General features: G+C 43.0%; 1 protein-coding gene across 3 annotated transcripts; it reads right to left on the bottom strand.

The window, feature by feature from the left end:
* Nucleotides 1–1,585: 1,585 nt before the first annotated feature.
* On the bottom strand, nt 1,586–23,721 carry NUP50 (nucleoporin 50). Of its 3 annotated transcripts, none has more exons than XM_087722221.1 (8): nt 23,598–23,721; nt 20,700–20,818; nt 17,894–17,977; nt 15,331–15,529; nt 10,813–11,457; nt 7,964–8,045; nt 5,636–5,754; nt 1,586–2,058 (listed from the first exon to the last, which is right to left on the bottom strand). In XM_087722221.1, exons 2-8 carry the CDS (start codon nt 20,766–20,768, stop codon nt 1,853–1,855), a joined length of 1,404 nt encoding a protein of 467 aa, XP_087578347.1. In that variant the 5' UTR covers nt 20,769–20,818; nt 23,598–23,721; the 3' UTR covers nt 1,586–1,852. The 3 variants fall into 3 exon arrangements, with proteins under 3 accessions (XP_087578347.1, XP_087578348.1, XP_087578349.1); XM_087722222.1 differs by having other exon boundaries at nt 7,964–8,042; XM_087722223.1 differs by lacking the exon at nt 17,894–17,977.
* Nucleotides 23,722–25,779: the final 2,058 nt, after the last annotated feature.

The following is a 25,779-nucleotide window of genomic DNA, read 5'->3' as shown; positions in this document are numbered from 1 at the left end:
AAAGTCGTTAAAGGGGATCCCATGACCTTTGGCGTACTGCAACAGGGTCAGTATGAGTCAATTGCCAAGGGTCCAAATTTTGATCATGACCTTGAGGATGCTACAAAGGTCCCAAGTGTGAAAAATGGTCATAAGTCACTTTTTTTCAGTGCCGTTCTGTATTTGAACGGTCCCTAAATGAACTGTTGCTAAGTCGAAATGAACTGCGCTTAGATTCTATGACACGTCACCATTTCCCAACTTAACAAGAGGATAAAAAGGTAAAGGTTCCCCTGCACCTGTGGGCTAGTCATTCCCGACTCTAGGGGGCGGTGCTCATCTCCCTTTCTAAGCAGAAGAGCCAGCACTGTCCGAAGACATCTCCATGGTCGTGTGGCCGGCATGACTCAACGCCGAGGGCGCATGGAACGTTGTTACCTTCCCACCAAAGGTGGTTCCTATTTTTCTACTTGCATTTTTACATGCTTTCAAACTGCTAGGTTGGCAGAAGCTGGGACAAGGGGAGCTCGCTCTGTTACACAGCACTAGGGATTTGAACCGCTGAAGTGCCAACTTTTCTGATCGACAAGCTCAGTGTCAGATCCCTAAAAGTGATACTGCCATTCAATTGGGAGGAGGGGGCCCTCGGAGTTAAATCACTAGCTCTACCTGTAACAACTGAGTTTTACTACTTTTACAACTGGTTTCCTGTCACTGAAAGACTGGAAGTCCCAGCACCTCTGGAGGGATGTTTATGATGGCCATCATATCTTACTTTAATGTCTAACTAGAGATAGCCATGGGAAAGTGTGTTTTATTCGACTCTCAGGGCAGAAGAGTTAAGGAACATCTCCACACTTGTGTATTGGTCAGAATCTGCATTCGGACAAAGGGGAGACGTCATTATCAGTTTAATCCCACTTGCATTGCCTAAAGGGTTTCAGATGCTGCTTTGCCTCTAATGGTTTCCATACTGCTTGATTAAAGGTTCCTTTTGAAATAATCCGTTTCAAGAGCCTTTACTTTCTTAAATTAGGAGAGGAACCATTACACTTAGTGTCTTAGCCATTGAGCCACCCGATAACAAGAAGATAGGCAGCTGTAAATTCAATTTATGGAAAACACAGATTGGGAAGAGCTAAAGAACACAAAGAAGGAAGAATCAATTCCAGCAAACTTTTCCATCAATGGGATCTAATTAGAATTAAGATGAATGAAGGCTTTTAAGGATTTGCCTCAAGCCTCTTGATGCCATCCTTCTTCTCTGGAGATAGTGCTGTGAATCTTGCGGTTAAGTATCAAGAAATGACGATTATTTCAGAATTGTTCTCCAGATAATGTTCCTCCTGGACCTCCTGTAATCAACGTTCTCCAACAGTTGTTACTTAAAAACAAAGCTTTTAACAGAACATAAACTGTAAAGAGAATTTCCCTAACAGGAAAAGACTTCAAATCCAGCCAGAAAATATGATTTGCCTATCTTATTTTTTCCCCCACTCAGCCACCTAATTTCTTGCTACACTGTTTTCTAGATGAATATGTACTAATTAGGCGGCTTTTAGCAACTTTACTTTTCACGTACAATCAATAAAGATTTTTTGGGGTGTGCATTTCGTACGCAAGTTTTATTGACAGATGGTTTGCACAGTAGATATTTCGAATCAGAAGGGGAGAAAAGATCCATGCTAAGGTTACAAGTTTCATCGGCCAACTTTCTATTTTCTTTCCCTCATTCAAACCCTTCAGAATTTCTAAGACAGTCCTTAAAATATGAGAGCAATGAGTTAAAAAGTTACTACTAAAAAGTCAAGAGGGGGGAAAGAGCAGCAGCGGTTTGGTGACATTTCCACCTGAGGCTGGGAAACGCCAAGTCTCAGACCTCCTCTTTATTCTCCAGCAAAATTTTGTGCAACTCGTCTGCGTCTTCACTTGTCTTCACCCTTATCAATATTGGCAGAGGGACTGTGGCATTCTTCTCATCGATGGGGGGGTTAGGGACACAAATAATGAGAACGTTGTTTTTCCCCGTTCTCGAGCATGGCATCTGGGGAGGCAGCAAAATGTTCAGCAATATATTGCCTGCAAGAAAGGAAAGTCAGATTTACCGTGGGGAAAAGAATAAAACGTAGCTGAATTATATTACCGTGTTTCCCTGAAAATAAGACAGTGTCTTAATTTCTTTTGACCCCTGAAATAAAGACTTGGCCTCATTTTCGTGGTCTTATTATTTTTGAGGTGCAGGAGGTGGCGAGCGTGGTCCCCTCATGGCTGCTGCTGTGTTGCAATATTTTCGGGGAGGGCTTATTTTTGGGGGAGGGCTTCTTGTAGTGCATGCACACAAGAGCCCAATTGGGCTTATTATCCGAGGAGGTCTTATTTTCGGGAGACAGGGTGGTCCCTGGCTTTATGACCTTAGTAAGAGTCTGCGATTTCTATTGTTAAGCCAAGACGGTTGTAAATTGAAACATCCATGTGGTGGTGGTGGGGTGTTAAGTGAATCCAGAAGTCTTTAAGTGAAGCCATTCATTTTTTGGGGGTGGAGTATTTTTTTTGGGGGGGGTTGGCCAGAAACTGGCTGAAAAGGCTAGAAACTGCACTGTCTCTAAAGATGAGCTGGTTGCTAGACACCTGATATGCGATGATGCAAGTGTGTGTATATGTGCGTGTATAACGTAGCAGTTATTTGGCAGGCATAAGGCCCAAATCACACATTTATACTTATAGGACATAGGCAGCATAATCTCTCACTATAATTCACAGTGCTCCTGTTGTGGACCGCCAGTGGCCAGCAGAGCTGGCAGCAGATTCGGACAGTGAGGAGGTTGGGGAGGAACATGGGCCAGTCCTGGAGTCTGGGGAAGGCACTGAAGAGGGCTCTGTGTCGGAGGCAAAGAGGGGGCCGGAGCCATATGCCTGTTATCAGCTGCCTTCAGAGTCAGACATCAGTGAGGCAGACGAACAGCTGGAACCTATTCCCGGTGTGCGCATGTGCAGTTACCAGACAAAGGGAACAGCTAAAAACAAGGGTCGACTTGGGAGTAAAGCCACAGGTGGATGGTGAATGGCTCTTCCCATAGGGAATAAAGGAGGAGCAAAAGGGGGAGTGGAGTTTGCAGGAGACAATTAGTTCATGCCTGCATTCTTGCCAAGTATTGCGGCATCTGAAAGAGATCAGCCTGGCCACTCTCCAAGCCTGATAAAGGTCAGTAATTGTGAACTATCTTGAAAGACTGTGGGTTGGGATGTGCTGGAGAGGAATTCACTGTAAATTAAATAAAAGGAGTTTATCGGGACTCGGACTCAGCTTCAGGTTGCTGGGGAAGTCTAGGTCACAAAAGCTCCTTTCTTAAAATGATTTCACACATTCCTTTAAAAGTATCCAGGGTCATATGTGTCTGGGGGTATAAAAATTTAATTGAAATAAATATTGGGAAGGTTCATGGAGGGGATGCCTGTTTACTAGGTAAGGTTATTTTGGTCATCTTAGATGAATGGTTGACATCTTAGGGAATGTGACCATAATACTTTTTCTGGATGTCTTGGTTGTTTCTGATACCTCCAACTTTTTGAGGTTCCTGGATGGAATGGGACTGCTTTCCAGAATGCCCAATCTTTGCAGAGATTAATCCTCAAGATCTTCTCGAATGCTCTCTTTTTATTTACATGCAAGGGACCTACTTGAATCCTACAGCATCCTACAGATGTAGATCAAACCGAACCTGATTCCAGATGAGCAGTCACTCATCTAGTTAAGACTGATGGGGAAATCAGCCATGTGATCTCTTCCTTCTTTTCAACTCAGATGACCTTCTGCAACGTATTTTAGGTAGGTGTCTCGGCTTTTGAAGGGCTTGGAAAGAGCCTCTGGAATGAAGCTAGTCTGGCTTATTAACCATGCAACTCTTACAACCAGTTCACTACTACTAGTGAAACTCCTAGCTTATTTTGGGACACAATACAAGGATTTAGTTACTGTATATACTCGAGTATAAGCCTAGTTTTTCAGCCCACTTTTTGGGCTGAAAAAAGCCGCCTCGGCTTATACTTGAGTCAGTGAAAAATTTTCCCGAAATGGAGGAGAAAAAGGGGCAGGGCCATGCCGCTGGGTGACACTCGTGAATGGCCCAGTGCCCCTGTGAGTTTCCCCTCCCTCTGTGTCAGTTTGCCGCGCAGCGCGCACCGCACCATCCCCCCTCCTCACGTTCTAATGTAATGCAGGGCTGTCTTACGATTCCCCTTCCTCCCCCTCCTGCCGCTCTGCAACGATGTCCCACCTCCTCCTTGTTATGGCAAGCAGCCACATAGCGATGTCCCACCTCCTCTGGTACAGTGATCCAATGATAGGAATCACTGTGCCGTGTGTCATAGGAGGCGGGACATCGCTCCCGCGGCTGCACGGGACATCATCATCACAGCGGGACATCAGCATCATGAGGTGAGTGAAGTATTTCATTGAATACACCGCTAGTTTACTGTTTTTCTTTGAAATAAATATTCAAAAACATTATTGGTATCTATTTTTATTTTTGAAATTTACCGGTAGCTGCTGCATTTCCCACCCTAGGCTTATACTCGAGTCAATAACTTTTCCAGTTTTTTGTGGTAAAATTAGGTGCCTCGGCTTATATTCGGGTCGGCCTATACTCGAGTATATACGGTATACCCTATAAAGCCCAATTTGACTTGAAGCAAGCTACCATGTTTTCCCAAAAATAAGACAAGGTCTTGTTTTCTTTTGACCCCCGAAATAAGCACTTGGCCTTATTTTCGGGGAGGTCTTATTATTTTTAAGGTGCGGGAGGCGGCGAGTGTGATCACCTCATGGCTGCTGCTGTGTTGTGCGTCACTGGCGTGCCACTCTTTTTGTGGCAGCCATTAGCGTGACAGAAGGGTGATGGCTAGGCTTGTGGGAGCGGCCGTTAGGCAAAGGCGTGTGGGATGTATAGGGCATGTCCCCCCCCCCCTGCCCTTTCCCCCTCCTCCTCCCTTGCCTCCTCACGTGTTGTTTGCACGGCAAGCAACCAGAGGAAATGACAGGGACTGGCTGTGCATGAGTTTAAATATTTTTGGGAGGGCTTATTTTAGTGCATACGCTCAAAAGCACAATTGGGCTTATTATCTGGGGAGGTCTTGTTTTCGGGGAAACAAGATGGCAAAAAGACCATGTTACTCAGGCATTTAGATTTTCTCTTAGGTTATCAGAAATACACTGTTATTCTCAGTATTACTAGCAAGTTCTGAAAAAGTTTCTGCTAGAAGGGATTAAGTTAGCTCCCCTTTTGTTCTTCCAACAACCTGCAACACGTTTTTATTTAGAGCAGTTTCTCTCAACCTCAGCAACATTTAAGATCTGTGAACTCCAACTCCCAGCATGCTGACTAGGGAATTCTGGGAGGAGAAGTCCATCTCTATTTAAAGCTGCCAAAGTTGAGAAACTGGTTTAAGACAAACCCTTGATGTGTAAGCAGGTTTTTTAACTCATGTTTTTAACAACAACTTGGATGTTTTGCTGCTTTTTGTTATACTTTCATTGTTTTAAATTGTGGTTTTTTCCCCCCAATAATTCATAGCCAACCAATAATTCATAGACTGACAAGCCGAAACCCTATAATAGAAGACGTATTTTGCCAAATGATTTTTAAGAGAAGTCACATACCTAAGTTGGTATCTGCCCGTATTAACAACTGAGTTTTCTGATTGCTGGCAGGTTTTAAATGTAACGTTCCTACTCCTTTTTCTTTAAATTCATTGTCTTTCTTGTAGAAGACTTTGCACCTTAAAAAAAAAAAGGTTGGATCAGGCAACATTATCGCGAGACATATATTTTTGCCTTTCATTCGTTAAAAAAAAAAAGCACATCACCCAGGAAGTGAATATACACAGGCTGAAGGTGCCTTCAATTGCACTTGTAGAAAGAGGACGAGGCAATACAAACAATTCAATTGTCTTGTATTAGTGCATATATTATTTCGGAGGATCTACAGAAATCAATGAGTTCTTTTTCATTTTGACTGAATGACACACGTCAAAATGATTTAAAAGGTCATTTTTCAGGAAATAAGAGAGATCAGAAAAGCAGCTGAATGAAGATAAATACTTCCATAAGCGTATTCCGTAATAAATACAACCAAATGGTAAACGCAAGCAGTCCAAGATGTAAAGAAAAAGAATGCAAGAGATACAGGTAGTCCTTAAATTACAACAAATTACTTAGCGTCCATTCAAAGTTCTGATCTACCTACCTGGGGTTTACATACGACCCAGGTTCAGAGTTCCACCAGTTGCCCCTCCCCAGGGTCATGTAACCACATTCAGCAATTGGGCTGCATTTACCGTGATTTGCAGTGTTTCCTGGCCATGTGACCACGTTTGATGATGGTTTTGTCAAAAGCCAGCATTTACTTCCGGTTCTGGCAAAACCAGGCTCACCGACTGACTTTATGATCCTTGTGTAGTCCCTCAACAAAAAAGTCATAAAATCGGGTTGGTCACATCACCAATCAGCTGTCAGGCCTCCAGTCATATATTCCTTTCAGGATCTTTGGCATGCCACACTCTCTCTTATTTTACTATGCTGTTTCATTAGTGGGGTATTTGGGAGGGGAATAGTAAGGAGTAGAATGTGTTGTTTTCAAAATAAAAAATTCCTTTCTAGAAATCAAGGTCATTCTTTGTCTCTGTACCTCTGCACCTGACTGGAACTAGATGGGTGGAAATGCCAACGTGGCAGTGGAAGATTGGTCCATGTGATGGACTTGTGGGTGTGGGGGAAAGATCATGAACTTTCAACTGGGTGGAAAACCCAGGACGTTTTCAGATTTGGGTTTTCCACAGATGTGTCAACATGGCTCTCTTCATAAATTGGAAGTTTGAGGAAAGTTCTGCCTTGGACTCTGATTTAGTTTTGGATGATATTTGGAACGCTGACATTAACCCGAATGTCCTTTAAAATAAATCACCAGTAACCCTGGCAAGGGCTGCTGGTGAGGGGTGCTGATGGCTCCCAACACTGACCTCACTAGATTACTTGGGTTATCGCATCTCCAACGAGGGGATAGAAATGGATCCCCAACCTAAGTTGATGAAAAGTCCAAACATTGGGGACACCTCAGAGGAGAGTAATGCCGAAGACGACCGTCACCATTTACAACTGTCATCAGCAGGCTCCATTATGGTCATAGCTTGAGGACTATGCGCATAGTGGCTAAGGCAATAGAGATAGCGTCATACCATGTTGTTATAAAACGTATTACACATATAAAGGTAAAGATCACTCCTGTCCAGTCATATTCAACTCTAGAAGATAGTGGTCATTGCTGTTTCTTAGCCTAGGGCAGCGATGGCTAACCTTTCACCACATGCCGACCTGTGTGCTGGAAATGGCAAGCAAAATCATCCCCCTGGACTATATGGTCTTGCTGGCCTTCGCACACACAAATTTCTGGTTTCCTGTGCAGGCGCACGCCCGACAAACAGCTGGCCGTTGTGCATGCATGCAAAGGAAACCTGGAAGTTTAAGTGTCGGTGCGCAGATGCAACTACTCTTCTGGGTTTTGGCACTCCCATGTGTGCGCACAGGAATGCGGAAGACGAGCGTGCGAGGCCACGCGTCATGGCCTCTGCATGCCATCCAGCACGCATGCCATCGGTTCGTCTAGGGAGCCACTGTTGTCTGAAAGCATTTTCATGGCCATGTGGCCAGCATGACTATACGCTGCAGCACATGAAATGCTGTTGCCTTCCCTCCAATGTGGTACCTATTTATCTAGTCACATTTGCATGCTTTCAACTGCTGGTGAGCAGGAGCTGAGGCAAGAATGGGAGCTCATCCGTTGCACAGCGCTTGCGTCTCGAACCCAGACTGTTAGCTTTCCAGCTCACAAGCTCAGCATCTTTAACCACCGAGCCACTGTGCCCCCTTTTGATACACGTACCCCAATTGCTGATCATGTAGCTTTACTTGCAAGCCCCAAAAGTAACTCACTTCTTTGAGTAAAAGGCGTCCTCTTCTTTGACTTCGTTAATTACTACTTTGGGCGGCTCTTCCTCCTCTTCATCACCCCCTGCTGGGAAAAGTATTTCAGGTCAGAATTACATTTCATGCCAGAAACCTTATTGTTTGTGAAACTGTACCACTGTATGTAAAAAAATCTTGTTGGGTGTGGGCCCCGAATGAAAACATGGAAATACTTCAGAGGCACTCAAACATTTTGTATTTCGAAATGTTTGAAGCTTAAAAATAGCTCTTCCAGCCTGAATGCCAGCTCTCTTGCTAGGTTTCGATCATATCAAGCTCATTTCCAACCATTCCTACTTCCCTCTAGTAAACTGGAACATCCTACTTTCACATTTAAAAGGTACACACACCTCTGACGCAATTGCTCTGTTCCCAATGAGGAGAGGGATAGAAATGAACAGTCCCTGTACCCATCCTCAGCATTTGCAAGTCCCTGAAATCCAGAAACAAGCACAGAAAGAATTTTCACTAGCTGGAGAGCCAGTGTGTATTTCTTATCATCACTGTTTAAATGCAGGCCTAGACCACGGTCTGCATTACCTACAGGAATGCAAGGGACGGACTGCACACCTCACAAGAACCAGGAAGAATGTATTTAGAAAACGACTGGCTCAGCTTATCCGAAGGGTTTTAAACTAAAATTGAATGGGGAGGGTGACCAATTTTTAGGATCTTTGGGACCTAATCCCAAGCATAAACCCGAAGATATCAAACAAGGAGGCAGGGATGATGGAAAAGAAGAAAAATTCAAATGTGAAGTAGTGTTGTGGCCCACCAGTGGCCAGCAGGGCTGGCAGCAGATTCGGACAGTGAGGTGATTGGGGAGGAACATGGGCGAGTCCTGGAGTCTGGGGAGGGCTCTGATGAGGGCTCTGTGTTGGAGGCAGATAGGAGGCCAGAGCTGTATGCCAGTTATCAGCTGCCTTCAGAGTCAGACATCAGTGAGGCAGAAGAACAGCTGGAGCCTGTTCCCAGTGTGCGCATGCAGAGAGTTGTCAGATAAACAGAAAAGCTAAAGAACAGGGGTCGACTTGGGAGTAAGGCCACAGGTGGACGATGAATGGCCCCTCCCAGAGGAAATAAAAGAGGAGCGAATGGGGAGGGGAGTTTGCAGGAAACAATTAGTTCGCTTAATTGGTTCATGACTCTCTGAAACTCCTTGCCACGTTTTGCAGATGTCGGCCTGGCAGCTCTCCAAGCCAGATGAGGTCTGTGACTGTAAATCCTCCCTCGAAAGACTTTGCTGGATGTAAATGAGCAGAATTCGCAGTAATTTAATAAAAGGGATTTTTGTTGGGACAAGGAGTTTGCTTCAGGCTCTTGGGAAGTCTAGGTCAGAACAAGTAGGACATGTAGAAAGCACACCCAGGGTCAGTCATAAAGGGCTTAGATGCCTACACATTAATGCTCAAAGTTTGAGAAACAAACAGGGTACATTTGAAGTACTAGAATAAGACAAGTACAATATAGTTGCCATTACCAAAACTTGGTGGGATGAAACTCACAACTAGAAGGTACTGCTGGAAGGATACAAACTATTAAAAAAAACAGGCATAACAAAAGAGGAGAGATCACTTCCTCTCTACAGAAATGCATAAAACCAAGCATGAAAGCTCCTAGAGTGCATATGGGTCAATACAAAAGGGGGAGGGGGAGATATTGCCATATATATAAAAGGCAAATACCACTCAACTCATCATGAAATCTCCAGAACCGTAAAGTCTACAAACTTGAAATTTGGCCCGTATCTTCCTCTTGGCTTCTAGGTGCTTGATAAGAAAAGATTTTTCAAAATGACCATCACATCATTAGTATTTCTTATACAGTAATTAACATGCTCTGATGCTAAGGAGTTCTACTCCCCCTCCCCACCTGGAAAGAACTGTTTCAACTGCCAGTTGCCTTATATTAACATGCTCTGATGCTAAGGAGTTAGACATTCTACTCCCCCTCCCCACCTGAAAATAACTCTGTTCCCACTGCCAGTTGCCTCACTCAAGAGCGGTCTGGGGCTCCTTACAGTACTAAACTTCGGTACCTCACCAAAATGTCTATGCCTTCCACCTATGGAACTGCTTCCGGACTCAAGGCGGCAGGAGCGATATTCCCTTATGTGTTTCAATCACTGGCCAACGAGCCAAGGGATTGTGAACCAAATTTCTCCTGCATAGCCCAATCACATAGTTTTGTCACGAAGCACGGGTATCCAGCTAGGTGTATATTATAGTCCACCCTACCAATCCAATAGTTGGATTTTTTTGTTGATGCCACCCAGCACGAACTTTTTGCTAATCAGTTAAGCAATGCATGTAGGAAAAATACCACAATAGTAATCGAGGACTTTAACTATCCTGACGTCAGCTGGGAAGCAAACTCTGCAGCAAGTGGGAGATCGAACGGGTTTCAAACCAACCTAGCTGACAATTTTGTCATCTGAAAGGCAGTGGAGGGCCAGCTATATACTGGACTTAATTCTTACTAACAGAGATGAAACGATAGAGGGGGATGGAATCGCAGGAATTTGAGGGAGAGTGACCATGTCATATTGGAATTCAATATAATGCAGACCTAAGCAATAGAACAAAATCAGAGAGAGAGAGGGAGAGGAAGGGAGGGAGAGCGAGAGATGTCTCGTTTCCCATCTTGATGCTAATGGACATGCAGCCATTAATCAGGCCCAAAAAAATGTAGTGAATTTGTAAACCTTGATGGTCCACCCCTCAAACAAATGTAGAGACAGGCACTCTGCAACACAAATGGGGACAGATCACCAGAGAGTTAAATGGGATCACACCATTTCTCAGTCTCATACTTACTTTGTGCGTTGCCAGCTTTTTCGGCCGGGGCGTCTAATGCATTATTGGAAAAGGAAGAAGCCACCTTGGTCTGGCTTGCATCTTTGCCAAACAAACCTCCATTTCCAGGGGAAAATGAGAATCCAGACCCTGCCGCCCCTGAACTCAGACCAGATTTGCCACTTTTGCCAAAAGAGAATAAGGTGGTGGTGGAGGCAGCTGCCGGTTTGAGTTCCGTTTTCTTTTCCAATTCCGTTTTCTTCCCGAGGGTCTCCTCCGATTTGCTGCTGAACAAAAACGTGGAGCTCTGCGGGAGGGCGGTGCTCCCAAACGCAGGACGGGGCTGAGCTTCCGTGGCTTTGCTGCTGCTTCCAGAGCTGCCGCTGCCAGCAAGGCCCTTTTGCTCTATGTCAGCCAAGTATCTCTCATAGTCATGGAAGATGGGGGTCAGGTCACAGAGCGGGTTGGTGTTGACATGCTTAACTATCCAGTCCCGTACAGAACAATTGAGGGCGGCCAACTGTTTATGATAGATCTTCGAGTTGCAGGCTTTGCTCTGAGTGAGTCCGGGAGACAAGGGCTCTGGATTCTCACCATTGGCTTCCGCATGCGCAGAGGTCTTCTGAACTGTAATGTTATTGGCTGAGACACTGGAGACCACAGAATCTGTAAAAGAAGAAAACATCCGAGGACTACGATTACAAACCACCTTTGTGGAAAATCACCTTAAACAAAAAACCATAGGGGGGAGGCCTCCTAAATCTAGCAGCTTGTCTAAAAGCTACACTACCTAAACAAGTATGAGGCTGGCATTTTGATAGCAAGTATACTGAGAAACAGAAAAACCCAAAGAATAGCAATAGCAGTTAGACTTATATACCGCTTCATAGGGCTTTCAGCCCCCTCTAAGCAGTTTACAGAGTCAGCATATCGCCCCCACAGTTTGGGTCCTCATTTCACCCACCTCAGAAGGATGGAAGGCTGAGTCAACCTTGAGCCGGTGAGATTAGAACCGCTGAACTGCAGATAACAGTCAGCTGAAGTGGCCTGCAGTACTGCACCCTAACCACTGCGCCATACCTTTAGACTCACATCCAGCATCCCTCAAGATATCAGAATGATTAAAAACCTACGAAAGTTCAATTGAATTAAACCACATGTTGCTTTCTTTGTGACAATCTTAGCTCTTTGCGAGATACCTCTTAGAGAATACTGCAACTTTTGCCTTTAAACAACAATATTTTGTTCCAGGGATTTGAATTTTTTTAAAATATTAATAGAAGCACCCAAGAGCTGCAGGGACAGAATTGGTAGCTTCAAGATGAAGGATTTGGAAGAACTTGATTTCAGTGAATTTCTGAGGATAAATACTTCAGGTGAACTAAGTCTAAACACATACTGTATTTTTCGGAAGACGCACCTTTTTCACTCAAAAAAGAGGGTGAAAATCTGGGTGCGTCTTATACACTGAATACAGCATTTTTGGCCTCCCAACCCCGCACCCACTTTGCAAAAATGGCCGTGCATTGCCTTTAGAAAGCTTCGAGAGTGCTCCTGGGGGCTGGAGAGGGCAAAAATGAGTGAAAAATGGGCTATTTTTTGCTCATTTTTGCCCCCACCCCCACCCTAGGAGTACTCTATATAAGCCTCCTAAAGGCTATGCATGCCCTTTTTTTGATGAAAAACGGGGCCATTTTTATGAAAAACGGGCCATTTTTGAGAGGTCTGCAGAGTGCAAAAACTTTTCTTTTTAATTTGCCTCTTCAAAATTTTGGTGCGTCTTATACTCCAGTGTGTCCTTATAGTCCGAAAAATTTGGAACTGTTCTTCATTTTTCTGCTGGAAACCAGTAGAAAAATTACCCTTTGGACTGGGGACAATTTATAGCTGAATATAAGGAATATATTCAGAGGACTAGTACAAAGGGGCCCAGAGTCTCATGCAATTTAAGCAGCAGCATCATATTCAAAAGCCAACCAGGAATTCTACTTTAGGGATGGGCCAGGATAGATAGAAGGTAGAGGGATCATCCACCTTATTGTGCCACCTTCACTCCTGTGTTAACTTAGAAAGAGTGTGGTTTTTCCACAGCCAAGCAATGAAATGTGGCAAGCTGGTTGACCAAGAAAGGAATTCCGCCTTGGTTGATTGATATAATTTTTTCACTTCTTATTTCCCTACCAGTCACAAAGAAGGAACTTTAACTGCCCCCTCCCTACTCACCCAGCCACTACCAGCTTAAGGTTGACTCAGCCTTCCATCCTTCCAAGGTCAGTAAAATGAGGATCCAGATTCTTGGAAACAATATGATGTAAACTGCTTAGGGAGGGTTGTAAAGCCCTGTGAAGCGGTATGTAAGTATGTGCTATTGCTATATGTAAATCTGTTCTAATGTGAATAGTGTTTTTTTCTGCAACATCTTTACTAAATTTGTCATATTGAGAGTACCTGAATTCTACTGAAAAATAAAAGGCACAGGACCAGAGATCGTTGAATCATTCTTCCACCGAGACCAAATTTCAAATCTAATAATCAGAAGTGCGGATATTAAGGATGAAGTTTTAAAAAACAACATCCCATGATAGTAAACATCTCTTTAAAAACGACCTGAAATAAATCTGCATATAATAAATAAGATGGCTTCTCATTCAATTTGGAGGCATGCAAGTAGAGGATCAGAGGCTCTGAAAGCAGGCTCACCCTCTATCCGAGCCCTGTGATCATCACTGAGCCTTTGTAAACCCACACGAACCTCGTTTTCAATCCTCTTAAGATCTGGATCCAGACTCAATAAATGATTTAGACAGCTCTATTCGAATTGTAACCGGATCCATCCGATTGGTGTTTCTAAGTAATGAAAGAGCACGAATGCTCCTTTTCTCTCTCTGAGGTTCAGTTTTATCTAGCAACTGCTGCCTATTATTTTCAGAAAGATGTGACGAATATGACTCAAATGTGACTTACGAGATGTACTTCTTGAAGGATGCAAAACGTACATCACAACCAAGTCCTTCCAAGAAAGGATCTTACAGAGTAACACAGGGACCAAGGGTGGGTTTTGCAGCATAACACCCCCCCCCAAAAAAAGTTCTAAACAGGCCCCCAAAACTTAGGGAGCACGGTTTCAATGGCAATTCTGGATGGAAGTAGCCCTCAACTTCCCACCATTTATTTAGCAACTATTCAAAGTTACCAAAAAAAATTTTTTTTTGCAAAGCTGCAAAAATTAAGATGTGACCAGTCCTTGCATCCCCACAGTCACACGATTCACATTAATGTCCCAAAGATGCTTTTTTTCAAGAGTGAGCTGGACTTCCTTGTCCAGGTGGCGCAGTGGTTAAATGCAGCACTGCAGGCTACTGCTAGATCAGCAGGTCAGCGGTTCAAATCTCACCGGCTCAGGGTTGACTCAGCCTTCCATCCTTCCGAGGTGGGTAAAATGAGGACCCAGATTGTTGGGGGCAATATGCTGACTCTCTGTAAACCGCTTAGAGAGGCCTGAAAGGCCTATGAAGCGGTATATAAGTCTACTGCTATATTGCTATTGCTATTTTTCTTTGAAGACGTTTTGCTTCTCATCCACGAAGCTTCTTCAGCTCGGACTCCATAGACTTTTAGCTATACACACTTTGGGATGAACACACTTTGAATGGTACGGGAGTATGAGTGGATTTCCAGAAAAATGGCAGACTACAGGAACCATTTGTGCTTCAGTTCGAGATGCAGGCAACACAGACTCATCTCCAACACCCTGTGCCTGTCTTCAACTGTGAAGGGACACAAGGCAGAGAACATCTTGTACAGGCTCCACACCCATTTGCATTACTCAGGTGACCCTGAGAACACAGATAAACCTCCAAGTGGCCTCAACGACTCTCTAAAAGGATGCAAATGACCAGCTGTCTGCAAGGAGTATAAATCCTTCCATTCCCCACCATTCAGTCAGAGCTGAAGAAGCTTCTTGGATGAGAAGTGAAATGTCTTTAAGGAACAAACAAGGAAGTCCAGTTGCCTCTTGGGGGGGGAAAAAAAGCACCTTTGGGACAACTATGACTTGGATGACTGAGAATCTCCAGAGAAAGATTCACATTAATAGTAGGACAGTTAGTCACCAGCACTTATTTGCAACATTTGAAGTATCAGGAGGTCCCACAAAATCACCATTTGTGGCCTTCCCAACAGGCAAAGTCAATGGAGGAAGCCGGATTCCCTTAAGGACCACATGATTCACTTAGCAACTGCAGCAATTCACTTATTAACAATGGCAAAAAAAAGGTTGTATAATTGGGTTTGACTCACTTAACAACTGTCTTGCTCACAACAGAAGTGGTCATCAAGGACTACCTGTACTTGATTTATGCTAAAAAATACCCTTATGCTACTAGATTAAATGCAGCTTTCTCTGCACAGGGGACCCAAGCTAAATGCAGCCCTTCCTTTTTAAACCACAGGGCATTTAAAAAAAAAACAATTTTCATTGAAAGATATTAAGATTATTTCCCCCAGTAAAAAAAGTAAAAGCAAAAAGAATTAACTTACTAAATGTAGGTTCCGTTTCTGAAGTCGTCTTTAAGCTGGAGAGCGAAGTGCTGTGTGTAATGCTGCTGGAGCTGCTGCCACCGTTGGATAACCCTCCGAAAGATTTTGTTCCAGAGCCATTCCCGAAACTGGAAAAACTACCAGTCCCGGAAGGTAACACAAAACCTTTAAATCCCTTAAAAGCTCCGCCACCTTCTGACTGAAAAAAAAAGAACAGAAATAAATTGCTCTGCAACTCTCAGATTAAAAGGCCATCCTGGGCCTATTCAGAAGGGATAGGATTTTCTTGCTATTTTTTCCCATGAGGGCTGTATTTGCAGTAAACCCCAGGTATTCCTGATGGCCACCACTCCTCTCTCCCACTGGAATCAGAAGCTGGTCCCAAGTGCTACCTCTAAAATGGGTTTCTTGGTTTAAAAGGTAAAGGTTCCCCTCACACATATGTGCTAGTTGTTCCTGACTCTAGGGGGTGGTGCTCATCTCCGTTTCAAAGCTGAAGAGCCAGCGCTGTCCGAAGACATCTCTGTGGTCATGTGGCTGGCATGACTAAACACTGAAGGCACACGGAACGCTGATACCTTCCCACCAAAGTGCTTTCTATTTTTCTACTTGCATTTTTAACATACTTTCGAACTGCTAGGTTGGAAGAAGCTGGGACAAGTAACAGGAGCTCACCCTGTAATGTGGCGCTAGAGGTTCAAACTGCCAAACTGCCGACCTTTCTGATCGAAAAGCTCAGCATCTTAGCCACTGAGCCACCGCGTCCCTACGCTGCATCCTTTCTTGGTTTATTTCTCCCCAAATGTTGTTTCTCGTTGGCAGTTTCCAGTTATTTCAGCCCACTGCTTTTAACAAAATGTCATTCCATTTCTACCAAGGCTCCATGGTAGGATGCCTTCCTTAATGCAAAATATCCTGGGTCCAACGGCACCCATCCAAGCATGCCTCCAAAGTAACATTTTGGAAAACCAGAATCGTGCCATTTAAAAAAAAATTTTTTTTTTGAGGGATGCTCAGCATGTTAAACAATACTTGCTGTTGGGCTTGGGAGTTCAAAGTGTGGCCTTTGAAAAGTCTGATTCTGTAGAAGTGAACCATCAAGTGGTGGGGGGGAGAGAAGTAGTAGTATACACTACTACTACACCCTCCTATCATTAGTGAACAGCAACTTAAAAGCTTCTTATTAAAAAGGTTCTAATACGGTTTAGCATTGTTAAGTACTGGAGAGATGATAGAGATAGATGGATGGATGGATAGATAGATAGAATAATTCAAATTATATTGGACCACTGCTAAAAAAAATAACTCCATCTCAGGGGAAATACCAACAGCAGCATAAGCTGTGTAAGTCAATCCCCTGACCCAAAACTGAAGGCTGTGAGCTATCCAAAGATGACTTTTCTTGCTGTACAAAGATAAATCAATAGTTAGTCAGAGCAGGCAAAATGTTTTTAATTCTAACCTCCCTGTTCTCATTTTAAAAGCAGGTCATTTTGACCTTACTGCTGAAAGAGAAATGTTTTGAATTCAAAATGTTCTACACATCCTTAATAGTAGCACTGAGCTATGTTAGCCCACTTCAAACATTGATTGCAAATGACCAAGAGTACTTAATTCTAAAAGATGACCTGTGCACTAGCAGGGCTCACAAACAATGGTATGGCCCAGCTTCAGTTTGAAGGAGGGCAACTTCACTAGACTTGGAAATCATATGGATTTGCAAAATTAGCCTAAGCAGCCTGGAGGAATCCTGAGAGTTGAAAACCACTCATTTATAAAGTTACTGAGGTTGAAAAAACATTGAGTTTAGTCCCCTGGATCCTGCTAGCTCTCCCAGCATTTTCCTATGTCATAAACCAAGTTTAGAAAGAGTAAATGGGATTCGCTACAAATCGCCAGGATTTTTTTTTTTAAAAAAACCTGTTAAATAACAGCATTTTTAAATTCCATAAATGCTGGTTTTCTAATTCAGATGATTCACTTGCAGATATAATAGAAGCTGAATAACTATTTGGAATTAACAGAATCCCGAAGAAAGTACAATATTGCATTCTGCCAAATAAGTTTTTACTATTAAAATATATAAGTGTTTACCAATGTAATTCACTCTTTTTCTAGATGAGAGAATCAAAGACAGGGATTCAATTTCCTTTATTATTATTTAGTGTAAGGGATCCATACAGTGAAAAGCGAAGTTTTTAAATAGTTGGACCTAACCACAGAAAGAAACTTCTCTCTTCCCCAGCTGTTAGGGGGAAAAAATGGCTAGAAACATGAAAATCTTCCAGAATTCTTATCTTCTTCAAATGCTCCCCAGAGAGACATTTCATGCATTATGAATCTTCTAGAATTACAAATGACATTTTGCATCAAAAAATTAAAAGAAATTCAATTATATATTAGTCTTGAGTATGTTAGTCTGACTATTTAGTTAAGAGTTTTGTTTATATAAGCTAGCAGTTAGTGACAAAACTATTTTTAAGCAATGCAAGGAATTAGACAAATTAGCAGAAAGGTTATTTTAAAATGATAAATATATATAGATATATATGTATATATATACCTCAGTCATCACATTTCTACGCTTTGCCTTCTTAATTGGTCTGTTTTTCAAAACTTCCTCACTGGCCACTGAGAAAGTTCCTACCTGCAGAGAATGTTTAAATTCTTAGACAAGCAAAATGAAAAAAGTCTGGAAAATCATATCCCAGCAAAACTCATTTTCTGACTTGGCTCTTTGGTGTAACCATCCACTATTAACACCATGAGGCTCAATGTTGTATTGCAATATGTAATTGCTTGGCATATTGAAATTTTACAACATCACTGCGGATGATTACTTATGAATCATTTGTGAGTATCATAGCTGCTCACTGACTTGTTCAAAATATTTAGAACATGTTTTCCATAAATATTTCCCAAAAGATGTCAACTGACAGATTCCCCTCAAATTAGTCATTATTTTTAAGAAACATATTTATTGCAATTTACCAAATGAACTTTAGAAATCATTAAACTGCTTTCAGAAAAACCATAATTATTTCTATTTATAGATAACAAGGATGGCCTATAAGAGATTCAAACATTCATGATAGATTTTATTATGGAATTACTTCCTTCTTTCCTATACATACAGTATATATAAAACCCCATCTGATAGGTTAAATATTACAACAACTGGGATCTGAATTTCTGTTGTAAGTCCTTGGGATTGTAAGTCAAGCTGAACCCAAACTTATGACAATTTGTACAGTGGGCAGATTTTGCCAGAAGTTGGCAAAAAGGGTTGCAAATTGTGATTATGTGGCTGCTGAGATGCTGCAACCGGTTGTAAATGTGAGCCAGTTGTCACGCACCTCAATTGCGATCACGTGACTGCACGGGCGGTGTGACAGTCGTAAGTGTGAGCACAAGTCCCAAGTTGTAGTTTTGAACTATCATTAAATGAAGAGACATAATGTTGAGGACTATCGGTACATTCAAGAGCTCTAAATGGAATGCAGTGATTCCATTTCTAATTATTATTTCCTATAGCAACTGGGAGGTGGATTGGGTTGAGAAGGAGAGGATGGATAGCTCTGTCTTCCAAGGGGGATCCATGGCTGAAAGGGAACTGAAACAGGGCCAATCCAGCATCTTCATGCTGCACCACATTAGTAGATTTTGCTTATAAACACAAAAATAACTGGGACAGTCAAAGAATACAGACCAGTGTTTCTCAAGCATGGCAACTTAAAGATCTATGGACTCTCCCAGAATATCCAAGCCAACATACTGGCTGGGGCATTCTGGGAATTGAAGTCCACACATCTTCAGGTTGTCGAAGTTGAGAAACAGTGATGTAGACAATGTTAACACTTTCTCCATAACAGATGGAGAGGAAAGGAATGAAATTTCCTCAGAGAATGGAATTCTGAGCTATGGTGTGATCCACAGCATGGGGATCACAGGCTCCCAGCCTAATTATTTACTCGAAATAATGAGTAATCTTAAGCTAAAGCTAACTAAATAATGAGTTAACATCTTAAGCAAATTGATAATAGAACATGGAAGACAGGGAAGATATAGGTAAAGAATAAACCAAAATTTTCTAGAAAGCTCACACCAGTTTGAATATTTATCAACTTTATTGGAAGCATTCACAAAATTCAGATGTTTGGAGAATTTGGAAGTCAGAATCATGCTGATGTAATGACAAAGTATAATTTTAATAGCAGATTTCTCCTGTAGCTGTTATGTGGCATGAAACTGCAAGCGCTTTAACGTGAACTGAAACACAATTACCCTATGACACGTGTGAATAAAAGCAACCCCAATTATACTGTTTTTCAAACAGTGTGTTTCGTTGGTAATATTCTCAATAGAAACAGTTGCTTTATAGATTATTGATCTATATGACTAGCCATCTTGACTAAACGTTGTGAAAACCATCATTACCAAGAGCTCAGCATCAATCCCAGGAAAGAAATTCATTTCTGTTACAACCTACTTACAAGATACGTTAGACAGAGAAAACAATTAGCTGACGTGATGCACATGGGTTCCAGATTGGCTCCGCTTGGTGTGAGAAGGTTGAAACCTTGCAAGATATTGGGATGTAATTATGAAGGCAACGCCACTGCACGAAGAGCCTATACCAGTGTTTTTCAACCACTGTGCCGCGGCACACTAGTGTGCCGTGACATAGTGTAAGGTGTGCCGTGGGAGAATTACTTTATATATAGTCAATGTAGGCACAGAGTTAAAAATTTTTAACATTTTCTAATGGTGGTGTGCCTCGTGATTTTTTTCATGAAAAAAGTGTGCCTTTGCACAAAAAAGGTTGAAAAACACTGGCCTACACAACACAGCTCTATCTGTGGCTCAGGACAAATGTGTGATTTCCTTCCCTTGCTCACCACAGAAGCACTTAAAAGTGAGCTACTTTTTGGCTTGACTCCCTCATTAGTGAGGCCCCATCAGGGGCAGAAAATAAAGTTTAAAGAAGCTGTTACTGTGTCATCAGGAGAAAAGAGAGTCCAAATTACAAAGGTTACAGTAAGTGTTATAATTGGCATGTATTACCAATAGTCTGCATGAGTTCATCTGTTTTTAATTATACAAGACAGATAAACTTTTAATACTACAACAAAACCAATACACTGGTAACCCCATACTTTTCATATAGAGACAAGTTATATGAAACAGATTTTTCCCTGTGACTGTTTTGATCTTGACTCTTGGTACATTCAAGAAAGGCTGGACAGACTGGCCCATTACCTTCCCAGTTTTGCAAAGTATTTTCTTCACACATACCAAAAATGCAGTGACATACATTTGTGTACTTCACATACTGTTGCTCTAAGTTAATGAAAGCAAGCCTTGTTTACCTCCTCGGTTTCTTCTTCTTGATCCCAGTTTCTGTCAGTCAGCTCCGTCTCTGCCACTCTCTTAGCCATTTTATAGCACTACCGCATCACAGCAAGCAACAATTAGTTATGTTTCAGATCTGGTTTTTAGAAAAAAAAAAGGATGACAAAATCAGCACCTTTTACAGCCTAATAACCAAAGAGGTATTAATTAGATGTAATAACCAAAGATAGTAATAATGTTGCATAACGTTTCAGGTACTCTGTTTACTAAGATACAATCTCAAGGAACTGTCACACTTCTGATCAGCCAGAGATACTGCGATACGGATGAAACTGTGGGAGAGACAAAGTAAGGTACTTTGAGATCCCCCAGAAAAACAGGGACATGCCAGTAACAACAGTAACATGAGAATACGATCTGCCAAATGACATTACTCAAATTTCACACCTTTATACAGAATTGGGGTGTTGGAAGAGGCAAATTTAGTTCAGATGTTTCACTGTTGTGTTCCCCAGAGACACTGGTTCTATAAAAGCTATGAAGGATGTGGATTTGGGAAGCTTCTAGTTTATCTTGCGGCTTGAAGAAAAAGGAAGGCTGAGAGGTTGAAGTTGCAACTAACCATCATCCTTGCCACTATATGTACACATCTGATGTCCCTCTGACTGGATGAAACCCCCTCCACACCAACTATAAAAACAAGCCCAAAATACTCTGGATGGCCAGGGTCTTCATCCAGCAACTCTTGGGTTCCTAATAATGGAGGCATGCAAGTTCCATATCTTAAAGCAAGGGTGTCCAAACTTGGTAAGATTTGTGGACTCCCAGAATTCTCCCAAGTTTGGATACCCCTGTCTTAAAGGGTTTAAGTTCAAAAACAAAATAAAAAGTGCAAAACACCAACATCTAATATGGACTTTCCAAGTATGTTCTAGCTCTTGCTTATGGTCAAGAATTCTTAGGAAACGGAAAATACATGGTCACAAACCCAGTGCTTTGTTTGGAAAGTGCATACATTATCTTCTCCTAAAGCAAAAGTAAACCGTGGTTTACTTTTATATAGAGAAAGTAGTGGGCGAACAGGTTCATTTGTCATTCTTCCATGAAGTTGTTTTGCGACAGGTCATCCTGCAAAGCAGCCATTTTGTTAGACTTCCCGCAGCCTCTTTAAAACTCCAAATTTAGAATGGAATTTTTTTTATTGGCCAAGTGTGATTGGACACACAAGGAATTTGTCTTTGGTGCATGTGCTCTCAGTGTACATAAAGAAAAAATAAAATAGAATACATTCATCAAGAATCATAGGATACAACACTTAGTGATAGTCATAGGTTACTAATAAGCAATCAGATTACACTAGGAAACAGTCACTATCCAACAGTCATCAAGTTTTATATGTTTATTCCTGGAATTAGGAACTCTGGATAGGAGTTCCTGTTTGACCAACAGATGTTTCTAGTGTCATGCCACCATGATTGCACAGAAGCCTTCTCCTTGCAAAACTGTACCTCCACAAATATGCTCTTCCTGGTCTCCCACCACTGAGAAGCCCCTGTCAGCAAAAGCTGTGCCTGGATCAGCCCACAGCTCTGATGGGTAGCTGATGAGGTCATAATGCTGTGGACGAAAGGCAAGGATACCAGCCTATTTTCAAACAGGAGCCCAGTCAAACTGGCTGCCAGAAAGGGTTAAAAGCCAGTTTCCCAATCAACATGCCCCCAAAAGAAGGATGAAGACCCCCAAGACATGGCTGATCCCCTTACTCATGCGACCTAGCCCAGTCTCAAAGATCTGGATTAGATGCAACAAAATGACTTCTATGTGTCTGCAACAACCCCAACGCTGTGACTGCAAGTCCAAAATGGAGAAAGTAATAAAGAAAAAAGAGGATCCCCTACAAGAGACTAAATCACACATGCAGCATTAAGGAACAAGCCTTGATCCCCTAATTTTTCTCCTGACTCACACAGGAGGAGGGAGCCTATAACCAAGGAATAGGAATAGGATAAAACCAGAAGGGACCTTGGAGGTCTTCTAGTCCAGCCCTCTGCTAAAGCAGGAGACCCTATAGCATTCTAGACAAGTGGCTGTCTAGTCTCTTCTTAAAAACCTCCAGTGATGAAACACCTACAACTTCTGAAGGAAAGTTGTTTCATTGGTTAATTGTCCTCATTCTTAGGAAGTTTCTCAATTCCAGGTTGCTTCTCTCCTGGATTAATTTCCATTCATTGTTTCTGGTGCTTTGGAGAATAATTTGCCCCTCCCCTCTTCTTTGTGGCAGCCCCACAAATACTGGACTACTCTACACTCTCGGGGGAGGGGGGGGAGACAAATTCAGAATTCATACTTGGAACAGAAAATATTCATCTCTCCTCTAGGCCAATGTTTCTCAACCGCATCGCCTGGGTGGGACATCAATTCCCAGAATCCCCCAGCCAATTTATTTGGGGGCGAGGGGAGTGAACCCCAATCATCTTAAAGGGGATGAGGTGGCGAAACACTACAGCAAGAGCCATCCATGAACACTATCATCCAAAATGCGCGTGTTTGGACACGGCTGCCCCTCGAAGCCCCGCCGGGGCCTCAGTGAGCGCCTCAAGTAAGGCCTCCACCAAGGCCCGAGGCCGAATTCCCGCGCTTTTCAAGGAAGCTCAAGCCACGCCCCCGGCGCTTCCGCTTGGGCTTCCCTAAAGAGGGACGGTCTAGGCCTCCCCGCCTGCTGCTCCCTCCCTCTAGAACCGGAAGCTCCCCTTCAAGGGGGAAGCCGGGGCCAAATCCCCCCCCCCTCGATGCTGCTGGTGAGGGCCGCCTTTCCAAGGCGGGGAGGCAAGGCGCTGAAAGTCCCCCACCACAAGGGACCGCCTGCCATCGCCCTCCACCCTCCCTGCCCGTGCCTTCCCGCTCGCGAGACCCACCGCCGATGGGCTCGTGCCGAGACCGCTTCCTCCTGGCCGTGGCGCTCCCCGGGAGGAGCGGCAGCGGCTTCCGCTTCCGGCAAGCGCCGCCGCCCCGCCCTCGGGGAGAGGCGGGGGTCGTCGCGGGGCGTGGCCTCCCGTCGCCTGGGAAACCGGGCGGAGGACTTTGAGGCTGATCCGCTGCGCCTTCCTCCCGCGTAAGGATCTCGAGTGCCTTAACGCTCCCTCGGTGTCAGTTACAGGGTTCGAGCCGGGATGGGAAACCACCTGGAAATCCTAGGGCTCGAAGGTGCGGGCGGAACGCATGGCTTACCAACATGGATCATCATTGAGGAATCCCGGACTGAAGGAGTGTCGTACTCTTTCTCTTCTGCAGGGGGCAGACTTGGGTAACATTTTAAATGGGGCACCACCTGGAGATCCTATTCCTGGGCTTGGATGTTTTTGGCTTTTTAAAAAAATATTTTTTAAAAAAACCACAAATACAAACAGTACATATACAACTGAATTAAGAAAAAAAAGACAAAAGGAAAAAGAAAAAAACCCATATTACAGTGTTTACGACCCCTGGAGACCTTCCCTTCCCCCTTAGATTTATTAGATATTAATATATTCCAATTGTGGCCTTATCCCCTCCAAAACAACATATATTCTTGAGTAGGTTTATTCCCTTTGCCTTCCACCAACACTGATTTTATAACCCCCCCCTATTTCATTATAATTATTTACTTTAATTATCCCTTTTTGAAGTCTAATTTCTGTTGTTAATTTATCATTTGTTGCCATATTACAAATTTCCTTACACCACTCATTTCTTTGATTCGAAGTCTGCAGGGGGAAGACTTCGATAACATTTAGATGGGGCACCTATCACTCTGCTAAACAAATAATTCCCTCAACACTGTCAAACTAATAGTTGAACCTTCCCTTATAAAAGTTCCCAGATCCCCACCTAGAAATGGAGTGGAGCAATTTTTTTTGCTTGAGGAGCTCCAAAACTCTGACTTTTAACCTCCAAGAGTCCAACCTGAACTCTTACCCTACCAAAAGCACTTTGTGCTAAGTGCAGATCTCATCCCTCAACTCTGCAAGTTCTTTTTCACTATCGTCACTATCTACATTTCTTAGAAACACCCCTAAAGACTGCAAAAAGGACAACCTGCTGAGTTCTGCAGAAGATCCGTCATCTTTTTTTTTTTTTTAATAGAAGAACTGCTCCAGCAAAGAGACAACACATAATGTGCTCTGCCTGCAAGGTTGACCCTAAGAATCACAGCATGGATTAGAGTGCCTTTTCTGTGTATTGAAAGGTACGGAAGCGGAGAAAGATGGACTAGGTGGGCTGCTGGGCTTCAGATATTTTATTTTTAATTCACAGGTTGGAAAAAGGCTGAAATACCCTACCCCCTCACATTTTCTATCTCTCTTCCCTGGTTCGCATGACTTCTTCCCTCAGCAACTGCTGAAGTGCGTTTGGCAGAATTTGTAGTTTTGGAGTTGTGCAGGTGCTGAATCCCATCCTGGCCTGAAAAGCTGCCTCGGTGAAGAAGGGAGCCTGGGAACTGACAGCCTGTAAAACCCCTCTGTCTCAGGATTGGGGGAGAGGTTGGAAGTCTGCCAGTCTCCAGCCAGCATTCTTGATTTCTGCCCAGTCCGTTTAGAACTTAGAACAACTTTTTTGTCCCTTTGAATGTACACTAATCGGCATACATTAAAATGAAATTTTGTTGCATACAGCTCTTGTTGTAATATAGTTCCTTGTGTAGGTGTGTGTCCTCCATGGCCCAGTTCATACTAGGGCTTGCAGAGTCACGCTGAATCACACAGGAGAAAACAAACTCCTAGAACGCCATAACATCCTGATAGGGCATAACATAACATTCTGAGATGTGCCCTACCATTGACGTCCAGGATTTGACCATATATAGACTGAGCAGTAGATTAGAAATTGTACTTTTACAGGCTGTTTTTATTCACATGCTATTGCTCCTCCTGCCTTTGTCCTATCTCAATAAAAGGGGCTCTCAGACCCCAATCTGGGTCGCTCCATCCCGAGAAAGGTTGTCTCCTGTCTTTTCTCAACATTGGCCTCATGGGCGAACCACGGGAACTTTACAAGCTCTCAAAGGGTCACCATCTCCAACACAGACTACATAAACATGACAAAATAAATAAATGGAAA

The sequence above is a fragment of the Thamnophis sirtalis genome, unplaced genomic scaffold, assembly GCF_051295495.1.
Source record: "Thamnophis sirtalis isolate CommonGarterSnake01/CBP01778 unplaced genomic scaffold, rThaSir2_p1.2 scaffold_9, whole genome shotgun sequence".
Classification (NCBI taxonomy): domain Eukaryota; kingdom Metazoa; phylum Chordata; class Lepidosauria; order Squamata; family Natricidae; genus Thamnophis; species Thamnophis sirtalis.
This window is presented reverse-complemented; position numbering and strand designations above follow the sequence as displayed.